General features: G+C 45.1%; 1 protein-coding gene across 1 annotated transcript; it reads right to left on the bottom strand.

Annotated features, from left to right (window-relative positions):
- Nucleotides 1-3,323: 3,323 nt before the first annotated feature.
- Nucleotides 3,324-9,102, bottom strand: LOC120687750 (transcription factor ILI6-like). Its single transcript, XM_039969779.1, has 3 exons — nucleotides 5,270-9,102; nucleotides 4,093-4,236; nucleotides 3,324-3,714 (listed from the first exon to the last, which is right to left on the bottom strand). Exons 1-3 carry the CDS (start codon nucleotides 5,342-5,344, stop codon nucleotides 3,562-3,564), a joined length of 372 nt encoding a protein of 123 aa, XP_039825713.1. The 5' UTR covers nucleotides 5,345-9,102; the 3' UTR covers nucleotides 3,324-3,561.
- Nucleotides 9,103-18,671: the final 9,569 nt, after the last annotated feature.

Genomic DNA, 18,671 nt, shown 5'->3' with positions numbered 1-18,671 from the left:
ACAATATCGTGCTACAGTAAATAATATCTAACGATGGATTAATTAGGCTTAATAGATTCGCCTCGTGATTTTTCGTCCATCCGTATAATTAGTTTTATGCTTAGTCTATATTTAACACGCCTAATTAATGTTGTAAACGTTGCCAAAAACCCATCACATCAAAGAGAACCTTACATGCATGAAATATTAAATATAGACGGATGGGCTGTAAATTGCAAAATGAATTTAATGAGCCTAGTTAATCCATAATTTGTAACATTCTACAGTAACCATATGCGATTCATGGATTAATTACTCCTCAAATTACCCTCATTAGTTTCGTCTCGCGATTTCTAGGCGAGACATGTAATTAATTTATAATTAATCTACGTTTACCACTCCTAAATGGTACAATTCTCTTCGCAAAATTTCTTCGTCAAAATTTTTCACCAACTAAACACCCCCTTAAATTTGTTTTTTCCCTTGAGATTTCCGTGCAGTGTTGCGGCGGTTTCTTGTATGGGAGATTGCTGCGGCTTATTCTTGCTCTGCGCTTCTTTTCCATGCTACGTCCTATCAAATGAAGACATATCTATACGTACGTGATTTAGTCGGTCCAATCAGATCCGCGGTTATAATATACATTATACAACCTCTACCTAAAAAACAAATAAGTCACTTTGGAATCCAAAATTTATACAAAAAATAAGTCATCTTATTCTAATTAGAAAGTGCATGTGCAAACCATAATCAATTATTAGCTCAAATATGGGTAATAAATAGGAGTAAATATAATTATTTCTTTTTTTGTTAATTTATCCTAGAATCTTTAAGATGACTTATTTTTTGATGGAGGAAGTACTTGCTATTTTTTCGTGCTTCCAGTTTCAGCACATTCATCTGCTAAATTTTGTGCTTGTCCGCGCGCCGCATGGGCGCGCGCAAAACACTAGTGCGATGCGAGTCCTGGCGGTTGTCACCGCCAAGGGCTCTTCAGCTGGAGATGACGGAGCTTGTTTTTTTAGCTTCAACCTCATAGGTAAAGCTGGTTTTGCGGCTTTTACAATCCATAGAATGGAGCCGTCCACCTCTAGAACATTTGGTAGGGCTCCAGCAGGAGCCACGAGGAAGCCGAGCTGGAGCCCTACCAAGAAGACCTCAAGTAGTGGCTGGGGCATGATGCGCGGAGGAGGGCTTGAAAATTCGGTAGGATCCGTTGGAATTTTTTTTAAAGAATACTTGGATCCTCTCTATCCCTCATTTCTTCCATTTCCTTCTACCTAGGAGGCTAGGAGGCTGGTATTGGAGGCGCAATTGAAAATGTTATCTTCTCTACTGTTGAAGTACTAGAACTGTACCTGATCCTCGCAACAGCCCACGAGGCAGTTTGAACGCACGCTTTACTTAAAACTGGCTACAGTTCATCTGACTGTCAAAGCTCACTGCCCAGATGCATGACGCATCCTTTGTCTGCTCCGGTCTACCATTGTACCATCCTCGTGAAAAAGAACCTCCACGGAAGTTTCATCCAGTGAGATATATAATGCCCCACATCCAAACACCTCAAAACACCTGGTGCCACTGCATTTTAAGTTTTCTCAAGTATCTTAGATTCGGGTTGAAAGAACATCATTTTTTAAAACCAGACAACAGGGAGAAAAAGGAAGCCACATTTGCATCTTCCTCCTGTTTGCAAGAAAAGAAGGCAACTCCTAAGAATCTTCTCGCGCCAAAAGAGGAAGCAGCACATTCACAAGTACCGAATGAGAGGTAACAAGGTGGTGCCGGCCTCCGCCAACCACTAGACAATCAGGCATGCCGAGTACTAGGCAGACTATTGATTCCAGTCGATCGAAGCGAAATAGAACTCTCCGTCCAACTATTATGCCTGAAGCTGAAATAGCAGAACAAATGTGTGCTGGTTTGGATAATCAAAAGGGTGATGGTTGGTCAGAACTCAGAACAGGGTTATAGAGGAGAAGATACAGATGAGTTTGATAGGGGCTACATTGTTGAGGTGCAGATTGTTGATGAATTCCAGCATATATATGTTTGGAGAGATCTTACCTTGCTTTTTTTTTTGAGGAATTTTTTACCATGTTACAGTTCCTTTTCCTTGGAGAGATCTATATATATGTTTGGGTTTTCGCATCATGCAGGTCAGAGCCTGCACACATGCGCATGCAAGTTATTACTGCATACCTGAGATTTCAGTTACAGTACTATCCCGACCTTGTTTGATAATGTTCCATGCCTGACCTTGTTTGATAATGTTCCATCTAGCTGTCAATTAGGTGCTAAGATTCTATTTCTTAGAAGAAAGTTGCCCACTTAACCAATCGTGCTTTCTATAGTGCTATATAGTAGAGGGGTGCTGATTGGATTGCCAAATGTTTTTTTTATATTCCTTGATGGCAGTAAAGAGTTCTAATCAGTGTAGTTTTCTGCTTGTTACGGATATTTGCCAAATGTTTTTTTGTTGCCCACTTAACTCTCCTTTATGCTCTTGTTATGATCTTGTTATAATCTTAAAAATGTAGCTTGTTATAATATTAAAAAATGCAGAAGTACCATTATGCAAGTCAATGTAGTAGTTTGGTTATGTTGCCCTTTTAATGCCATTTTATTTGACTGGAGTTAAGTAAAAGCACTGACAATAGCATTAGGCTAGTCGGCAACTAACCAGCTGTAAGCAATAGCATTGACAAATCCATCTCATGTTTGATCTGAATGTCTCTTCTATGCAGGCCAAAGATAAAAAGGTTTTATTCTTGGCGAAGAAGTGTCATATGTCAATTTTTTCATGTGGCATCTAATAGTCATTCATAGTATAGTTCAGTCTAAACTTTAGTACATATGGGGGTCGCTGCGTGGCTACTCTCTTGTGTTACGATTTGCCGGGCTCTAGTTGCAAGCATGAAGGGATTGTGTGATCTGATGCAATAAAAAACTTTGATATGGCTACTGAAGTACTGATTCATGTTCTTTATGTCGAAATCTTATGCATGCTCTTATATTTTGATGTTGCAACTTTTGCGCAAAGCCGTATTTGATGTTTTATAAAAAAATTTGTACACAACGGTAGCCGGTAGCAATCAAGCCGTTCTTGTTTAAGGAAGCTAGTAAGCAACCGGAACCAAGTAAGCAACATGAAGCAATAAGCTGATCGTCTTCTTATCTAAGTAATCAACCGACCCATATTATCCACTGGTGCACCACGGGTTAAAAACTTATTCAAATGGAGTGGCCGGTGCTCCTGTACACAGCAAATGGATCGGTGGGTCAGTTGCGGTTCGATCCATGGTTGAACCATTCCCATGGTTAAATGTCTAGGCTACTAGCAGTTGCAAGGAACACACAGCAATGATACAAATTACAATTAAGCTTTGCACGAATTGCGATGGGCTTGATTAAGTACACGAAAAAAAGGATAGCTCTGGCTCAAGCGTCGACACGACAACAGCGCGCACGTAGGCAAAGTACATTGGCGAATTAGGGAATTAATCTGCTTCGAAGTACTAAACATCACTCTACTTAATTAGGCTATGAACGCTCCAAGGGTACCGAGATCTGTCTGTCTCCCTACATGAGCAGGCTGCGGATGATCGCCGCCTGCGCGCTGCTCATGTCGGACGTCGCCAGCAGCTCCGACAGCCTCTCGCTCAGGTCGTCCACCTCCTGGTGCAAGCTCCTGATGTAGTTGCACGTCTCCTGCAACACCCTCGCGGATGGTACCTGCATCGGAGGAAACAAGGGTGAATTCTTCTCCATCCTCTCGAAGCTCATGCCATATCTAACTGTTGAAGCGCGAGTACAAGGGCAAGAGGGAATGCAATTGTAGGAGCAGCTAATTACTTCATAGCATGTTCAGCTCAATAATAGAAGCCATTCAGCTTTCTGACCGGCAATTTCGGCGAACTCGGTAGTTGTACCAAAAGACCGGCCATAGGTACGAGATCAAGTTCTAATTTTAGGCCTTAATGCAGTGAATGCCAAAGGGTAATGTAAGTTACAGCTCACAATGGTCCATATAAGTTGGTTGCTGCTAGAAATTAGTTCTGGACAAAGCATTCAGCTCATAAAGAGGGAATGGCGACAAACTGTTTTACATACTCTGGCATTGCTCTGGAGGCGAGCTTCCGGGAGGAGGTCCTGCAACTTGGAAACGAGGTCACTGATTTGCTCCTCGGTGATCCTTGATGAGCCAGATTGCCTAGACCGTGACCTCCGGCTCGACATCTCCCTTAAAGTGGTTACCTGGAGGATGGGAGCAAATGGTTTTGAAAGAGAGACCAATTAGGATGGCAGGAGTGAGATAAACAAGTTCGAGATGTAGATGACGCAATGGCAATCAAGCACTGGGGAGAAGCTATGTGGAGAGGGAAGACAAGTGCATGGGAGAAAGAATTGGACGGGTTGTGGGTGGTTAAATAGTCGTAGCTCTACAGGAGAAGCCTAAAGAGAAGGCAAGATGAGGTGAGCTTCCCGTAGCCTTATGATAGTGCAAGTTCCAACTTGAGTCCCTGACCTATAGGGACAAAGTACATCACATGTAGGGTATACTTTAGTGAAAGCTAGGATGTAAATAGTTCAGAGAGCTAGAGAGAATGGTTATTGGAGCTTGCGTCAGTGTTGTGTTACTCGTGCATTGCCCTGCAAGTGGAACAGGCTCTGATTACTGGGATATGAAGAAATGCCAATGAGAAAGCGGACTTGGAGATCAGAACTGTCAGAAGGAACCACACATGCCATGTTACTTGGCGTACCAAAATATGCATGTTTATTATTTTTGCCCCACATTATGTATAGAATATATGCACATGAACAAACATCAGTGGTTCTGCAGTAACTGGTAGATGTCTAGATAGATGAGGTTGTGGACAACTATCTTTGTACGTGTCTAGGATTCAGTATATACCCATGAGTGCATCATGCATCTCTTGTCTTCCTGAACAGGAGTAGGAATTGAACCCATGGACCCATAAACAAACAATGCTGGTTCAAATTTAGTACTCACAATTACAATCAATAAGCATTTGCATTCTGGGGCATCGTGAGTTCTAATAGTATTGATGTTTGTGTACAGTTTAATTCATGTATATAGCCAATGAGGAAATTAGCATCATTGAACTTTGTTCCCTATAAAAATTGCTCTTGCACCATATATTAAGAGATGACCACTACAGTATGCATCGAGAAACCATAAAGTGTTTCCCAAAAACCGATAAACAATTAATAAGTGAACATATACAATTAATTGGCAGTGAATAGATTCAAGAGTGTTAAATACCTCGCACTGTACATCAGATTCAGCAGTGTCCAGATGTTGATTGGTCTGCCCGATAATCCGGCACCCACAGCCCATGTCTTGTGGCACCTCATAATCAATACAGGTATGGGTCACATAGTCAAGTTTAATTAACCGTTCTCCTCACAGTATAAGCAAATGTCGCATCTGATGCTAGCTGTTGATGCATCTGATCCCTGCACAAAGTTTCCAGTAAAAAAATGGAGGTAAACAAAGAAATTATCTTATTGCAATTTTTTTACAAGCAGCCTTGTTAAAAACAGTTGCTTATATAAACACTTCTGAATCAAACCAGTCGGTTTTGTTCTCTTCCTAAAGTTTGCATAAAATGTAACAAACCAAGTTGGGTGTTCGTTGGGGGGATAAGTGTAGAATGGCTGCTCAATTGGTTATATCATGGTTTAGTGAGAAAATATGGAGAATCTTTGTTTCTTGCCATATGATAATACAATTTGGGCAACGGGTTAACAAAAAAAAACTTTACCTTCTTAAGATCGGGATTTGCAATGAAATATCCTTGAAAAATTAACACAGCAGTCATTACCAAGGATTTCAGCTCCAATGAACTCTAATAAGTAGCAACTTAAGACGGAAGCAAAAAATATATAGGCAACTCAACTCCAATGAGCTAGTGAGTGGAAAATAGTATATGCAGAAATGATACAATGAATATGCCCTTCCAAAGGAACAATTGCTGCTCATCGTGGCAGAATCATTGTGAGGCTTGACCAGTCAATGCAACCTGTGCAGAAGCTATAGTGCAACTACCAGCTGAGCCTGTACTACAAGCTTTTCTTTGTTCTTTTAATGGCCAATGATGTTAATACGGTGTAGATTAGCCCTTCACAACAACCAGAAGCTCAACCATTAGAATGTGACCTTACAGTGTTAGCATGTGTAGTGGGTGTTCGTTTGTACTTGCATTTTCACACTGTTTTCTCTTGAACTCCTAAAGGAAAGTGTACCAGAAATTTCTAAAAAGTCTGCACACCAGTGACTGATTAAAAGCGGATCTGAAATAACTAAAAATTATAGCAGAAGTTGACAACATGTAGATTTCTCCAGGCAGTTCAATCCCATTGGTCATTTTAGTGCAATCTGTGTAGCATGTATAAAACTGAGCCATAAGCAAGTATATTAGTAGACAAATAGCATTTAAATTCCAATTAATGATTATGAACTGTGCCCTATAAGCTTGATAGAGATCTAAGGTTGCATGATAACGGTGGGAAACTTAATAATAACTAGTAGAATAGTCGAAGGCATTTCACAACTAGATTTGCAATTGCAAATACAACTGTATCTGCCATACAAATCCAATGGCTGTGGCTAAAGGCATAGTATTATATTCTGTGCAAATTCACTACATAAACCATCATATTCTGATTCCACCATAATGCATGATTGAGATACTAATCTTTTTTCACAACAGATTGCTGTGGGAAATTGTAGCCCTCAAAAGTTTTTTTTTTTGGAGGGGGGGGGGTGTTATGTTCTAATGCGAGATGTATAGATCATAAAAAAAACTAATGATATAGGAAGAGAGCAATAATAGAGAATACATATCCCATTAACCTAATAAGGATCTCATTAGCCAGCCAATGACAGCAAATAGATGCAGCACAAATTCTCATTGTCTCTTGAATATTCAAATTCACACGATCCACTGCTACTATTAATATAATCCTAGATCATCAGCTGCTTCCTGTTTAAAAAATTGAGCCATTGACCCTAACAATAGACTTAATAGCCTAGCTGTGTAATGAGCATAGTTACCATCAAAAGACTTGCATATAATACCAATTGCAGGGTAAGACACTCGGCAAGTGACCATATAGCTGTTAAGTACGATGTTAATCCAGTATAGTATGTCAAATCACCAATCAAAACCAGCTAGTGGGAGATGATCTAAGCGTATCCTGATGGCAGCATGTCTGACGGGGCACATGTAGCTGAATCCAATTAGTTGAAAGCACCATACAGGTTGTCACGTGAACACGATTTAATTTATGCAGAACCCCTTCAGTTCCACGCAAGGTCACACACACACACACACTGACAACCAAGTGAGATCAGTCTTTTGTTTAAGTCTGCACTTGATCAAGGGAGCGAATCAACAGTACTGCCTATCTACTAAACAATTGGCCAAGTAGGTCTTGCCTACTATACAGATGGCTGGAATCACATGCATTATCTTAGCATATAGCGCTAGAACAACAAGCTCCCACATGCTTCACCTATAACTAATCTGTCACTATTTGTTCGTAAAGTTTGAAAAGGCTTATGTGAATCATGCGGACCAAGTAAATCTGTACTGCAGATCAACCAGGAACAGTGATGAAGCCTCATGGTCTGATACTGAAAAGATCCTCAAGAGGATGGTCCACATCAGGAATGATTAGGATATGTGGGATTACAGAAAGTAGCCATTCCTACCTCAGCACTGGCATGATTTGACATTAGTAAGAGAATCCCTTAACATTTAATCTCCACAGCATGATGAAATTGTCTTAGATCACTGACGTAACAAACTCCAAAACCAGTGAAGATTTCAAATTAGTTAATATCATCAATAAATGTTGCCATAACTCCAAAATCACCGAACAGGGTAGAATCTTGATTCCTGAATGAAAGTAAATCATATGTATAAAACATTCAAGGTATACACAGGCAATATAGATTGGAAACTTTTACCAAAGTTGAGTTCATTACACACAAAGCTCCCACTCTATATAACTACCAAGGTCCTTAACCAGACTGGAAAATGCCAGGTATAATTCTGACACAAGAGGTATCATCTTATCTGGAGACACTGAAGGTTAGCCATCTTCAATTGAAAACAAGGCAAAATATACACCCACTTCAGGGAAATCCAAGACCTACCTACCAATAAATAATGGAACAAGAGACCTGACAATGTTCTGTGCTAAAAGCCAAAAGAATAGCCATTTGAATTAACAAGGAAAAGAATCCAGATCTTGCTGCAGGACCTCAACATGCTCATCATTGAAAGCTAGATTATATTAGGGTGGACAGTTGGTACACGAGAAATAGAATAAAAGCTTCTAGACCAAAGCTAGCATTTGAAAGCATCTATGGTAATGATCAGCAGCCAAATATGTACCTTACTCTGAAGTTGACGGTGAAAGTCGTTCAGGACAGGATGATTGTGGTCTCTGTAGTAACTCGCGTGGAATTTGATGAAAATAAGAGCTCCTAAAATGACAAGCAAAAAGAGCACACAGTGGTAGGCTTGCGGGTGTGCAGCCTGCAGGTCAAGAGTTCGACTCCCCGTTCTCACAAAAAAAGGCCACTCACTGTGCTATTTCAGTGAAATGCGTGGTCCACTGTCGGTTGCAGCGTGAACGCGCAGCCGCAGGCGCACACCCTCGCCGTTAGTGGCACGTCCTGGACAACCGGGGTTTGTGGCCTTTTCTCAACCCTGCGGAAGAGAAACCTTCTGTCTTTCATGGTAATGCCTCGGGGGTGTCTAACCCCCCGGGGACCGGGGTCGAGTTTTTTTTAGGTGACTGACACCAATATTGCATACCAATTACGCCTAAATAATAGTAACTTCATGGCTAATATTGTAGGATAAGAAAATAGGTACCAAATATCCATAAAGCTGAATATCAGTTATACGGAATGGATAAAGATGAGTTGGGAAGTGAATTTGAGGAAAGGAAGCAACCGAGTGCGTGTCAAGTGCTGTCCTGACACTGAAAAACTGAAAGTGTCTAGTTCCTCTGATCTGCGCATGTTGAGGCCAGGCCAGCGTATTCATATTTGAACTTTTTGGTGGAGTAATATTCATTCCATCAAAACAAACCACTACAAGTGGGGCGCTATATGTATAATTATATGATGTATAGGGAGAATAGGAGAGAATAATGGCTTGTATTCCTCCAAACCCTAAAATGGTGGGATATATAGTTCCTACACATGGGCCTCTAAACATGTGCTCAATATACACCAACACCCTCTGCAGTCTGAACTACCGGCGCAGCGGTGTTCAAGACTGGACAACAAGAAAGCTAACACCCCCCGCAGTATGAACTACCGACGCAGCGGTGTTCAAGACTGGACAAGAAGAAAGTACAAAGGGCAAATCCCCTCCCCCGCAGCCACAATTAGCCACCTGCTACGTTGAGGCTGGAGCGAAACTCCGAGAAGGTCGAGGAGGGTAGTCCCTTGGTGAAGATGTCATCAAACTGGGAGGTGGTCGGGACACGAAGTGCAAGTCAATCTCCACGTGTTTCGTTCGCTGATGGTGGACGAGGTTGGTGGAGAGATACACTGCGCTGACGTTGTCGCAGTAGACGAGCGGGCTGTGAAGCTCCGCCAAGAGCTGTCATAGCCAGGACGCCTCCGCCACGCCGTTAGCGACAGCACGGTACTCCGCCTCGGCACTGGAGCGGGAGACAACCGGCTGCCGCTTGGACGACCAGGAGACCAGGTTACCGCCGAGGAAGACGGCGTAGCCGGAAGTGGATCAACGAGTGTCCGGACAGTTAGTCCAGTCAGCGTCGGTGTAGACAACCAGCTCAGCAGAGGACGAACGGTGAAGAACCAGACCGAGGTCCACAGTGCCACGGACGTAGCGGAGGAGACGCTTCAGCGCAGCAAGATGTGACTCCCGGGGATCATGCATATGGAGACAGACCTGCTGAACCGCGTAGGTGAGGTCTGGCCCATAGTCACAGGATTCGGGGTCGATGCCTCGTCCCACGACCCGGAAACGTTGTTCCGATTCGAGGGTCGGGGTCAAAGAGGGTTAGTGTCCCATTCAAAATTGGATCGCGTCTCGGTTTGAGAGGGGTCGCAGCCCCATTACTAGCAGATATAATTGGGATAAGAAGGTTAAGGGTGTGGTTTTTGTTAGATAATGAGCCGAGTACGTGTACAATGGTCTAAATATATTTTTTTTATATATTTCTTATATGCTTGTGCAGATTAGTTTTTTCATTAGTAGCACATATATAGTTTTTGTCTTTTTAAAGACGCATCGACCCGAAAATATCGACCCGGATGAATCAGGGTCACGTTCCACATAATAATTTATCGTTCCACAGAGGTATACCCCCTTCGTACCACAATTTTATAAAAGTGACAACCCTCGATCCCGCTCCTCGACCCGGTCGACCCAGGAACTTTGTGACTCCGGCCTCGTGAAGGTGAGGTACTGTAAAGCGCCGGCCAGACTCCAGTAGGCAGTAGGATCAGCCATCGGAGCACCTAGATCAGCAGACAGCTTCGCCTGAGTGTCGACAGGAGTGGAGCATGGCTTGCAATCAGTCATCCCAGCCCGCTCCAGAATATCAAGTGCGTACTGGCGCTGGTGAAGGAGAAGATCAGACGGGCGAGGCTCAACAGTGACGCCCAAGAAGTGGTGGAGCTGACCCAGATCCTTCATAGCAAACTCCTGCTACAGAGAGAAGATGACACTCTGAAGCAATCGCTGACTGGAGGCTGTGAGCACAATGTCATCGACATATAGCAGTAGATAGGTAGTCTAATCCCCACGGCGGTAGATGAAGAGAGACGTGTCAGACTTGGCCTCGGTGAACTCTAATGTCAGCAAGAATGTGGCGAACCGAGAGTACCAAGCCCGATGAGCCTGCTTCAGACCATAGAGAGACTTGTTGAGCCGATAGACCATATCCGGATGACTCGAGTCCACAAATTCCACTGGCTGAGAGCAATAGACAATCTCTGACAGAGTGCCGTGAAGAAGGGCATTCTTCACGTCCAGCTGGTGCACAGGCCAAGAGCGCGAGAGCGCAAGTGAGAGGACCGTGCGCACCGTAGCGGGCTTCACGACTGGACTGGAGGTCTCATCATAGTGCACACCAGGCCGCTGTGTGAACCCCCGGAGAACCCAGCGAGCCTTGTATCGCTCCAGTGTGCCATCAGCCCGACGCTTATGCGTCCAGATCCACTTGCCAGTAACCACATTGCAACCAGACGGACGCGGCACGAGGTCCCACGTCTGGTTGGCAAGAAGAGCCACGTACTCCTCTTCCATCGCACGACGCCAGTGAGGATCCGCCAAGGCATCGCGGACAGAGGAGGGTACCGGAGAAACCCGCGGCTCGCCCTCTGTGGCGGAGAGAGTCGCGGCCTGAGACGCCATCCGCCGAGTCACCATGGGATGGTATGCCGAGGATCCCGATGAATGACTCGCGGGTGGTACACCGCCGGCTCAGCTCGAGAGGCAACCGGAGGAAGCGGCGGCGGCGGCTCCGGTGTAGAAGGCGGCGGCGACGGCTCCGGTGTAGGCACTGCAGGAGCCTCCGGGCCCGGAGGCGGCGCCGGTGTCGGCGCCGAATGACGCCGGTACACCTGCACCGGCTGAGCGTACCGCGGCGGTGCCGGTGTCGGCGCCGAGTGACGCCGGTACACCTGCACCGGCTGAGCGTAGCGCGGCGGTGCCGGTGTCGGCACCGAGCGATGCCGGTACACCTGCACCGGCTGAGCGTACCGCGCAGGTGCAGGGAGAGGCACCGGGGCCGCGCGTGGCGCAGCAGGAGACACCGGGTCCGCGCGCGGCACGATTGGAGGTCCGGGGGCCGCGCGTGACACGACCGCCGGCACCGGGGTCGCACGTGGCTCAGGGATCACCGGAAGCGGCGCCGGTGTGCCAGGAAAACCTGCAGGGAAAGGACGGACAGGAAAAGGTGGCTGAACCACCGGGTCAGTCGGAAACAGAGACTCCAGCTCGGGGTTAGGAGAAGGTGTGGAGGAGGTGGAGTAGGGGAAGTCCGACTCGTCAAAGACGACATGTCGGGAGATCATGACGCGGCGAGAGGTGAGGTCAAAGCATCGGTACCCCTTGTGGTCCAGATCTATAGATGTTTCGGTTGTCAAAAACTAATCAACCTAATATATATTTAACATTCGTAGGGACAGCTCTACGTCCCAGCATCAACATCACAGTTGTAATACAAATTAAATTACAAGGTTAGGAGATAAGGAAGTTGCCTATGAACAGATTTCAAAGCATCCAAGTGTAGTTGGGAGAAATTTATAAGTCCCAGTCGATGGGAAATAGGTACCTATCTCCATTGCAGTTTAACAAATGTTATCTCTCCAATTACATTATGTCCATGCAACAGGGTTGCAATCTGCACAGGATAGGGAGTTTGTTGGATCAAATAGAACTGTTGCTGACAGGGAATTAAAGGAACAAATATATAGGAGCATAAAATAAACAACAAAAGAATTTAATTGAAGGTTTTCCATTAGTATGCTCTGTAGTATAATTGCATCTTATGATCAGTATGTTAGGCACTTTAATTGGCCTCCTAATCTTCCATTATTTCCCATCCTAAGAAAAGTGAACAAAAAATTGTGAGGGTACAAGGCACTGTGGTTGGTAGGTGCAATATGTAGAACATAAAGCATTGCTTTATCCAGTAAAGAGCAACCAGAACTGCGCAGCTTGAAATGGAGGACGAGTGGACTTACAGTGCGGAACCCTAGCGGGGGACCGTATCGCCATTCCCCCAAAAGTCGGAGCAGAACGACATAGCGAGACCCGCATTGGTCACTGGACTCGGAACGAGCACAGCCGCACGGGGATCGGAGCCGAATCCATCAAAATTTTGCGAGGCGAACCGCGAGAGGTGAAGGAGAGGGAGCGGTGGCAGACGGGTAGCTCGTCTCCATCTGGCATCTCCTCGCGCTCCGCCATGGCGACGGCGAGGCAGAGCCGAAGCGCATGGTTTCGGTTTCGTAGGCCTTAACGGGCCCATAGCTCTTTCATGGCTCAACTAATATTTTTTCGAGCGTCTTTTTCTTTTTATATTTAAAAAAAATAAAAATTTCAAAAATATATGTCTGTTTTGAAAATTTTCGAAAATACCCCGATCGCCCGGCCCAGGGGCGACAGGGGTCCTGTCGCCCAAGCAAAGGGCAACAGAATCTTAATGTAATTTTTTTTGAATTTGCAAAGAGGTCCCTGGCCGGGGGAGGGGCCTGTCGCCCCCCAGGGCCTCCACGTGGTGCCGGGCATAGCCATCCTGAGGCCTCGCCTGGTGTGGCTGCGGGTGAGTGTCAACATAAACCAGACGAGCCCAAGTCCGGGGTAAATACCAGGTGAGGTAAGCCCTAAAAGAGCTGTCTGTGTGTGGTCCTGTTGGATGGACCAAGTGCTCGTCTGCATGTTCCCATTGGTCCACCCACGGCTGCATCTTGGTGAGCCAATCATCAGAGCACGGCAAGCCACTCCTTGACAACCTACAAAAGTGGACCACAAAGAATCGTTAGATTCGACACGAATGTATGAGCCAAGTTCATTCATAATTATCTGTGGTCCTGGCGACTGACACGCTCCAATGCGGTGGGCACCGGAAACTCCTGGCGCTGCCCAAACTGTCTCCTGACTCTCCAGTTGCAATATGCCTCAACTGCGATGTCATAAATCAGGACGGCTGTAGTAAACCATAGGCTCGCATTCGTGGAGCAGTGCGAAGACAGGCCTGCTGGTGCACGGGTAGCAGGCGCCTAGACAACGTCCTCAGGCGTCAGCATGTCGAGCTCCGAAACCAACTCAGGATATGCGCGTCTAACCTGCGCATGCGCCCAAGACCTCTGCAGTCTGAATAAGTAAAATTAAAATTGCGCTAATGCATCATGTAACAATGAATAACAAAATTAGATTTATTGCGAACGTACCTGACGCCAGATCTAGAGAGTTCCCATAGTGGGCCTGTCGTCCTCCTCGTCGCCGTACATGGCCTCGTGGTAAGGCTCGTGGCTGACGATGGGCCGACCAACGGCTAGTCTCTCGTACGACCAAAGTTGTAGCAGTAGTGGGCACCCCGCCAGGATAGCATTCCCATGTGTCTTCATGCAGCTGTCGCAGAGCCCACGGTAAGTGGCTGCAAGTACCGCCTCACCCCAGCTGTAGGGCGATACGTCCTCGTCTCCATCCGCAATCTCCCGTGCATACGGAAGGAGAATCCTATCCACCGAGTTGCAATGAGTGTTGTTGAACATGATGTAACCAAACAACCAAAGTAGGTACGCCTACATCGATCTGGTCACACTGTACTCGTCGGCATTCGCAGCCAACAGGGTAGGCTGCATAAACAATTAAGATTAATGGTTTGAACCGACAATGCAACATGTGAATTGTAATAATTAAATTTAAATATGCAATGAATACGTACTGTAAACTGTAGGAACCAGGTCTTCGAATGACCTGCTGCTCGCGGGTGCGGGTTGATCGGACCTGCTTCTTCCACGCGGACCTACAGCCTCCCCCTTCCCGACGATTGGGAGGCCGAGGAGGTAGGCCACGTCCTGCAGTGTAGGAGTCATCTCCCCACACGGGAGGTGGAACGTGTGTGTCTCCGGCCTCCATCTGTCAACGAGCGCCATCAGGAGGGATCGGTCGAGCTGAATAGGCCCACCCTCGACAAGACGGCCCAGAGTCAGTAGACCGGACTCACGTAACCTGCAATAAACAAAATTGTCGAAACAAAGGAATACTTACTAATACATAAGTGATAAATAATAATATTTCATTACATACCTGTCAACCCAATCGTGGTGTACAGAGATCGCCTCCCCAGGTGGACGAGGACGTAGCACCTCTAGGGCTCGGTGCTCAACTGCTGCAAAGAAAGACTTGTGGCTCGAGTCGATAACTGGGTCTAGCAAGGAGTCCATCTTCATACCTGCATTCAAAAATATATGAGAACACATAGGTACATATATATTCCATACAAACTGTACGTACGATATTTATACATTACAGATAGGTTCGATACAAACTCCACGCATGATTACTACATATTACAGATAGGTTCGATACAAACTCCACGCACGATTACTACATATTACAGATAGGTTCGATACAGACTCCACGCACGATATTTACACATTACAGATATGTTCCATACAAACTGGACGCACGATTACTACATATTACAGATATGTTCGATACAAACTCTACGCACGATTAGTATATAGGTACAAACTGCACACTGGGAGGATCATGACACCGAGTGCCTTCCACGAGCAATTCTCGCCGATGGTCGTTTGAACGTAGGAGGTGCTCCATCTCTGGGATTTCCGGAAGGACCGACGTCAGCAGCATCGTGAAGTGCATTCTGAGGACACTTCTTGTAGTTGTGACCCAATGCTCCACATTGGCTGCAACGCTTTTGTGCCTTGCTTGCTTCGGACTCGTCCATACCATTACGAATACGACGTGTCTGACGGCGGCATTTGCCTTTCTTAGTGGCTGGATCAAGAATAAACATCTTATCCTCAGAATTGCCTTTCTTAGTGGCCTTTGCTTTTGCCATCTACTGTAATCAAACTCTCCTGTACCACCATATCTCTACGGATACCACGACCAGTTCTATCCTTGCATAAAACCTCAAATCTATGCTCCATTGTACCTGTTGATATGACGTGGTACAGTTTGGCTTTTTCAATCTTCTGTTGCATATATTGTGTCACTCTTGTGCAAAACTGAATTTGGGGTTGCTGATGTTTATGCTTGCAGCCATGTAACGCTCTCTGAAATACTTCATGCACCCATACATGATGAACTCAACAATTCCCACAAGAGGAAAGGCACGACAAGAACGCATAACTATATTGAAACACCCTGCATGGTTCGTTGTCTGAATACCATACCGTATTCCGTTGGTATCATAAAGGAATGACCATTTCTCCTTAGGTGCACCTCGAATCCAGTGTGAAAATGGCTTCTCAATTGAATCCCTAGCCTCTGCAGCCTGACTCGTACTTGTTCCTGATGCCCTTACCTTCACTAGCTCTGCAGTCAACTGATCAAGCATCTGCCATAATGCATTGAATTTTCTCTGTTGATTTTGGGTGAACAACCTCTTAAACATGTTCTTAAGATCCTTGTTCTTGAACTGGTCATAGAAGTTTGCACCCATATGCCTAATGCACCACCTGTTTTGAACATCGGGCCACAATGGAGGCGTTGTCGCAGTTCCACGTTGCAATTTCAGTATTGATTGTAGCAGACCTGCATGCCTATCACTAATAAGGCACACATCTGGACGTGCAGCAACAACGTGAACCTTCACTTGTTCAAGGAACCAATACCAACTGTCTAAGTTCTCATTCTCAACAAATGCAAATGCGAGCGGAACTATTTGGTTGTTGCAATCTACCCCGATTGCGGTGAGTATCTGACCTTTATACCTTCCAATCAGAAATGTGCCATCAATGCAGATCACCGGAAGACAACACTGAAATGCCCTAACACAGGCACCTAGGCAAAAGATGACTCGTTGCAGAATGTTTTGCCCCCTAGTCACGGCTGGTACGAGGAATGTGTCATAAAATCTTCCAGGATTTCTAGCAGCAACCTGGGATAACATACGAGGTAGGTTATCATATGATGCCTCGTATGTGCCGAACCGCATCTCGAACACCCTTTGTTTAGCCCACCATGCCTTCAAATAACTAATGGTGTACTGGTAAGTCTGCTCAATGTGTCGAACAATCATTTTTTGCTCATAATTTAGGTTGTCCATAATCAACCCATATATTTGCTTTGCAACAAAGTCGCATGATATATTGCGATGCGAGGGAAGAACTTCTGACAGCAAACAAGTGTGCTCTGTCACAATGGAACATTTTCGGTTCGACTTCAATTTTCCCTTGAATGCATGTACTCGCCATGGACATCCATCATTCACACACTTCACCTCATATTCTTTACTGCCAGACTTTACGACTCTAAATTCTCGTTTCAATGATATTGCCTATAGTCTCACAGCATCTTTTACGGCTTCAGTGTTTAGATATGTTGCACCTTGCACTACCTCATTCCCTCTGTACTCTCACTCCTGATTTCGTACGTCTTCTGCGACATAATTGCCAAAACCATGTTCCTTCCACTCTTTTGGCAATGAGTACTGCTCGTCATCAGATGAGCCCTCATATTCTTCCATCTCCATTGCGGTTTGGTCTTCCGCCTCCATCTCGTCCACAATGCTATGTATCCTCTCTCCCTCATCAGCAAGGCCCTGTGGTCCGATGTTTTGGTTCTCTATCTCTTCTGACTCATATTGCTCAACATAGTTGGTCTCTCTTCGAATACACGGAGTTGCTTGATCTGCACCATGTTGGATTTCATTTTGTGCCTTCTCCCGGATTTGAACAAGAATGGCCAGAGGCCACCCACACTCTAGAGCTGCTTGCATGTACTTCTGCCAGTCATCAGTGCTGTGTATCATCATCAATTCCCATAAATCACTTTCTACCTCCCAATTAACAAGAGACTGGACGGTCATCATATGTGTCTCCGGATCAACATGGAACCCACGCTGCAGCCACTTACATAAGGAACCAAAACTCCTCTCCAGAGGTTTATCTATGGCGCCAGATGTGCACTTAAAGGCAGAAAAGTCTACTCCATTTGGCCCATACAAAACATTGTAGTCACCAAAAAATATTTGAAACTGCATCTTGCTCGACATATCTGTATATCACAGAATATTTATCGAGTTATACTCTTTAATTCACTACCTTATTCAATAATCTGTAAAAACTAAGTATAAATTTCAACTACAACATATAAGTATTAATAACTATTTGATGACACTCAAATTCTATACTGCATATGCGAAATTCTATTCTAAATCGTAATTAATTTATAAACACGTCTCTAATAGTACTGCAATTGTAATAATAAATGCATAGTACTAATTTTCTAAACTAATTTACTACTACGTAACTAAAGTATCATTAAACTCCTACTTAAATGGTTCTACTATAGCACTAATTAAATTAAATTACTCTACAATACCAATGGAAAAATACATAAGCTAAATGTATTAACCTGCATATCACAAGTGCGCAATCCGGAAGGGCTTCGCCGCTTCCCTTCTCCTCACCCCTCTTTTTTCTGGATTTTTGGTGGAATTTTTGGGCTCAAATGAGGAGGGAATGGGGGTAGAATGCTTATATAGGAGGGGAAGGACCGGTCGCCCGAAGGGGGCGACAGGCCCCCCTTTCGCACCTGTGGGTGGGGCCCCCGATCGCCCGAGGGGGGCGACAGGCCCCCTTGCTCCCGCGCGCCCCTGGCCAGGGGCCTCGTTGCAAATTTGAAGAAAAAAATTACATTTAGGGCATGTTGCCTCCCATAAGGCGACCGGGGTATATTTTTGAAATTTTTCGAAAGGGACATATATTTTTGAAATTTTGATTTTTTTATATAAAAAAGAAAAAATCACATTTTTTCAATATTCAATGCTGGATCTGGGCCGCCCGTCACACAGACAGACAGGGTGGCCTGTCTAGTTGTTGACTTGGCTCGGCCCAGACGCACTCGAGGCCTTCATCTGACGTGGGTGTGGCCCATCCAGACGCCGCCTCGCGTCGGCGC

This window comes from Panicum virgatum, chromosome 9N (assembly GCF_016808335.1).
Source record: "Panicum virgatum strain AP13 chromosome 9N, P.virgatum_v5, whole genome shotgun sequence".
Classification (NCBI taxonomy): Eukaryota; Viridiplantae; Streptophyta; class Magnoliopsida; order Poales; family Poaceae; genus Panicum; species Panicum virgatum.
This window is presented reverse-complemented; position numbering and strand designations above follow the sequence as displayed.